Source organism: Tinamus guttatus, unplaced genomic scaffold (assembly GCF_059628265.1).
Source record: "Tinamus guttatus ecotype Peru unplaced genomic scaffold, ASM5962826v1 Tinamus_guttatus_pri_ptg000197l, whole genome shotgun sequence".
In the NCBI taxonomy this organism is placed as follows: Eukaryota; Metazoa; Chordata; class Aves; order Tinamiformes; family Tinamidae; genus Tinamus; species Tinamus guttatus.
In genome coordinates, this window is record NW_028288731.1 from 4,810,864 (window position 1) to 4,815,693 (window position 4,830).

Below are 4,830 nucleotides of genomic sequence, written 5' to 3' on the forward strand. Positions count from 1 at the left end.
TGGCTCGCCTCGCCCTGTAGTTTCTGTCACCATTTCCCTATCACGAAACCCTTCTTTTCTGCAGGAAGAGATGCTCTCTTGTAACTCCATTTTAGCAGCTATGAATCTCTCTACTCAAACACAGAAATGAGAACGGGCAATGCATGAGGCAAAAGGCTGCAGGCAGCCTCCCTTCTCTGCCCTGGCCCTGCATGCCCGTGAAGCAGTTTTCAGCCAATGCTTTACACAGTGAATGCCACAAAATGCTTTGCAGATGAACTCAGGCATATATGCCAAAGAGAAAGATAGACGCTTTAAGGTGATTATTAAAGATAGGTGATTCACAGGCTCACAGAGCGTTATAGAAAGATGGATAGGAGAAAAAAAATCATATTTTACTGACAGCCACAGAGCAGTCAAGTTCAGGTGAGGTTGTGTTAGAGAAGACCATTTAGGTGAAGCATGTTGGAAAAAAACTGCTTAAACACTAGATTTACAAAGTTATTCAGAAGTAAGTTATTCAGGAAACAGACCTTACCAGACTGAAAAGCAGAAATTTCTCTACGGTGCCGTCAAACAGCTAGAACTGAGAATAAAGAACTTACTTGTATCCAGAAACAACTGTTACAACCTTGAATAGCTAATCTGCCACATACCTATTTTGGGGAGCAAAGTATTATTTTTAAAAACGTATCCACTTTTAGAGGAGTGAGTGCATTTTAGCGAGGCCATTTCTAAGTGTGGGCTCCCCACGAGAAGCCTGACAGAGGCTGCAGACGGGAGGACGCGGGCACCGCGTGTCCCGCGGCGGCTGCGGGGGCCCCGCGCGACCCCTCGGGACCCTTTGGCTGCCCGCGCCGGGCGCCCCGAGCGGGCAGACCGGGACCGGCACCGGGCAGCGCTGCGGCCGCTTCTCGGGCCCGCCCGCGCGCGGCCCTTTCGCAACTTTTTTTCCACCCCCCCAGCCCGCTTTGCGCGCCCGCCCGCACCGCCCCCCGGCGCCCACTCGGACGGGCGCGGCGATTGGCGGGCGGTGGCGCCGGGCCCCGCCCCCGCGACGGTTTGTGAATGGGCCCGGCGAGGGCGGGGCCCGCGCGTATATGTGGCTCTGCGGGCGCCGCGCGGGCGGGACGGCGGCGCGGGCGGGCGGTGGCGACGCGTCCCTGCCGCGGGCGCGCAGCAGCGGCAGCAGCAGCAGCAGCAGCAGCAGCAGCAGCGGCAGCAGCAGCGGCAGCAGCAGCAGCGGCGCGGGGCAGAGCGCGGCGCGCACAGTTGGATTCTAAAAGTTGCGGAGCAGGCGGCGGAGCCGGCGCGGAGCGGGGCAGGTTGGTGCCGATGCCGCGGCCGCTCTGAGCCCCGGCGCGGCGGCGATGCGCGGCGGGGCGCGCGGCGCGCGGCGCGGGCTGCTGGGCCTGGCCGCGCTGCTGGGCGTGCTGCTGGCGCGGGCGGCGGGGCAGCAGTACCACGGCGAGAAGGGCATCTCGGTGCCCGACCACGGCTTCTGCCAGCCCATCTCCATCCCGCTCTGCACGGACATCGCCTACAACCAGACCATCCTGCCCAACCTGCTGGGCCACACGAACCAGGAGGACGCGGGGCTCGAGGTGCACCAGTTCTACCCGCTGGTCAAGGTGCAGTGCTCGGCCGAGCTCAAGTTCTTCCTGTGCTCCATGTACGCGCCGGTGTGCACCGTGCTGGAGCAGGCGATCCCGCCGTGCCGCTCGCTCTGCGAGCGCGCCCGCCAGGGCTGCGAGGCCCTCATGAACAAGTTCGGCTTCCAGTGGCCCGAGCGGCTGCGCTGCGAGAACTTCCCCGTGCACGGAGCAGGCGAGATCTGCGTGGGGCAGAACACGTCGGACGCGCCGGCAGGGCCTGGCGGGGCGGGCCGGGGCGCCACGGCCCACCCCACAGCCGGCTACCTGCCGGACTTGCTGACGCCGCCGCAGCCCCCCGCTGCCTTCACCTTCTCCTGCCCGCGCCAGCTCAAGGTGCCACCGTACCTGGGCTACCGCTTCCTGGGCGAGCGGGACTGCGGGGCGCCCTGCGAGCCGGCCCGGCCCAACGGGCTCATGTACTTCAAGGAGGCCGAGGTGCGTTTCGCCCGCCTCTGGGTGGGCGTGTGGTCCGTGCTCTGCTGCGCCTCCACGCTCTTCACCGTGCTCACCTACCTGGTGGACATGCGGCGCTTCAGCTACCCTGAGCGGCCCATCATCTTCCTCTCGGGCTGCTACTTCATGGTGGCCGTGGCGTACGCAGCGGGCTTCCTGCTGGAGGAGCGTGTGGTGTGCCTGGAACGCTTCTCCGAGGATGGCTACCGCACCGTGGCCCAGGGCACCAAGAAGGAAGGCTGCACCATCCTCTTTATGATCCTCTACTTCTTTGGCATGGCCAGCTCCATCTGGTGGGTCATCCTGTCCCTCACGTGGTTCCTGGCTGCTGGCATGAAGTGGGGTCACGAGGCCATCGAGGCCAACTCCCAGTACTTCCACCTGGCTGCCTGGGCTGTGCCTGCCGTCAAAACCATCACCATCCTGGCCATGGGGCAGGTGGACGGGGACGTGCTTAGCGGGGTGTGTTACGTAGGTATCTACAGTGTGGACTCCCTGCGAGGCTTCGTGCTGGCGCCCTTGTTTGTGTACCTCTTCATCGGCACCTCCTTCTTGCTTGCCGGCTTTGTGTCCCTGTTTCGCATCCGAACCATCATGAAGCATGATGGCACCAAGACGGAGAAACTGGAGAAGCTCATGGTGCGCATTGGTGTCTTCAGCGTCCTCTACACGGTGCCCGCCACCATCGTGCTAGCGTGTTACTTCTATGAGCAGGCCTTCCGGGCCACCTGGGAGAAGACGTGGCTCCTCCAGACCTGCAAGTCCTATGCCGTGCCCTGTCCCAGCCACTTTGCCCCCATGAGCCCGGACTTCACAGTCTTCATGATCAAGTACCTCATGACCATGATTGTCGGTATCACAACTGGCTTCTGGATCTGGTCTGGCAAAACCCTTCAGTCCTGGCGACGCTTCTACCACAGACTCAGCACGGGCAGCAAGGGAGAGACGGCGGTATGAGACCCTCCTGCCCCCTCTGGTGCATGCGCGCGCACACACACATATATATTATATACATTATATACACACACGTGAGGGGTTCTCAGAAGGGAGGTGATGGCTCCCCAGAGGAGGAGGAAGGGGAGCTTTCCAGAACTTTTGCTTCCTCAAGCAAAAGGAAAGAATCTCTGCATAAAGGAGCAGATGTCCAAGGGTGCTGATGCCCAACTAATAAGGGGAGCACCAAGAAGGCTCTCCAGGCCGCTGGTGAGGTAGGGGAGTCCTTTACCTGCAAGAAGTACCCCTACCTCTTCCTTGTGCAGGGAGGATGGAAGAAAAATCCCTCAACTGAAAAGGTCTCTCCTTGAGAGGGCAGCAAGGGCTGAGAAGCAGCCAAACTCCCTGCGTTCCTGGGGGGAAGCTGCGGGTTAGTGCCCGCGTGGGAGCTGCCCGTCCAGCCTCGCGCTGCCCGGGTGCCTCCATGAGCCTGGAGGTTGTGCTTTCCCCCCCTCTGTGCTACCTGCTGTAACTATTCCAAAGGGAAAATCCTGGAAATGGAGGGAAAATCCTGCCTGGAGGGGTGATCCTGGCTGCTGTGGGGAAGGAGGCGGTTGCTCTCCCACCCCCTGAAAAGAAGTGACTTGTTGCTTTTCAGCAGAAGGCTTTTCCCCCCTGCCTTTGTTAGAGGAGACAAAGGGGGAGACAAAAGTGTTTTCTGTGCAGAAAGGCCTAGGCATGGGATCGGTTTTTATGGGCAAACTAACAAAAAGAAGTCGTTGAGGTTCGCCCTTGAATGCGGGCAGCTCCCAGGAATAAACATTCCTTTATGAGAAAGGAGCGGGCAGGATGTTTTTGCACTCTGCAAGACCTCTACTTTCCCTAAGCTGAAGGGAATGCAAGGCTGAAAGAGCAGGAGAGCAGAGCAGAACTGGGAAGGCTGCTAAACAAGATCCCTTAAAACCTGAGAGATGAAGCTGCAGCTTTTCTCTCCAGCCCTGGCCCCGCTCTAGCTCCCGTAAAGGCGCTTCCTGCAGCAGGGCTCCTGCAGGTGAAGGCACCGTGGGGACGGGGCAAATACTTTTTGCTCCCGATGAAGCCATTTGCCAGCAACTCTGGTGCCCCGAGCTCTGTAACAGTGAGGGAAGAGGCTCGCTTGGGACAGCTGGCCTTGGGATTTAAAAGAAAGCAATTACTGAGTAACCTTTTAATTGTAGCTAGAAAATGCAGCCATTTCCTTCCACTGATCCCACCACTGTGGAGGGGAAAAAAAAAGGCATAAAGACATTCACAAATTAAGCAACAGATGCAGCTTTTTTTTTACGTGACTTTTTTCCTATTCTTAAATTTTTATGTTGACTGTTTTAATATTTTATTTTTAAATGCTACTCTACCTTTATATTCACTGAAGGGTTTGTTTTTATAAATATATATATGTGTGTGTGTGTGTGTGTGTTGACATATTCTTGCCTATGGACAAAATAGGAAATTGTGGGTTTGTAGCAAGTCTCCACCCTATAGCTGCTCTTAATGGGGGAGAGGAGGAGGAGGAGGAGGGGGGAAGAGTCTGGAATTAAACTTAAAAGGAAGTAACTGTTCAGGGTGCGGGGGCAGACTCATACCAGCAGTCTGGGCATGAGGAACAGCCCATCAGCCAAATCCTTTGCTATATCTGATCTCAGACTTGCAGGGCTTGGGCTTTTGTCTCTTATAATGTGCACGTGGGGATTGGACAAGAAAACTGTAAGAAAAGTGCAGTATGTATATTTTGTAAATCTCTCTTTTTGTAAGAAAATATGTATTTATGTTT

General features: G+C 57.2%; 1 protein-coding gene across 1 annotated transcript; it reads left to right on the top strand.

Moving 5' to 3' along the window:
- Positions 1–1,241: 1,241 nt before the first annotated feature.
- Positions 1,242–3,053, top strand: FZD7 (frizzled class receptor 7). Its single transcript, XM_010219041.2, has one exon. The coding sequence runs from the start codon at positions 1,350–1,352 to the stop codon at positions 3,042–3,044; it is 1,695 nt and encodes a 564-aa protein (XP_010217343.2). The 5' UTR covers positions 1,242–1,349; the 3' UTR covers positions 3,045–3,053.
- Positions 3,054–4,830: the final 1,777 nt, after the last annotated feature.

Excerpts from the sequence above, each read along its gene's own strand:
- FZD7 (XM_010219041.2), top strand. The coding sequence starts at position 1,350 with ATGCGCGGCGGGGCGCGCGGCGCGCGGCGCGGGCTGCTGGGCCTGGCC.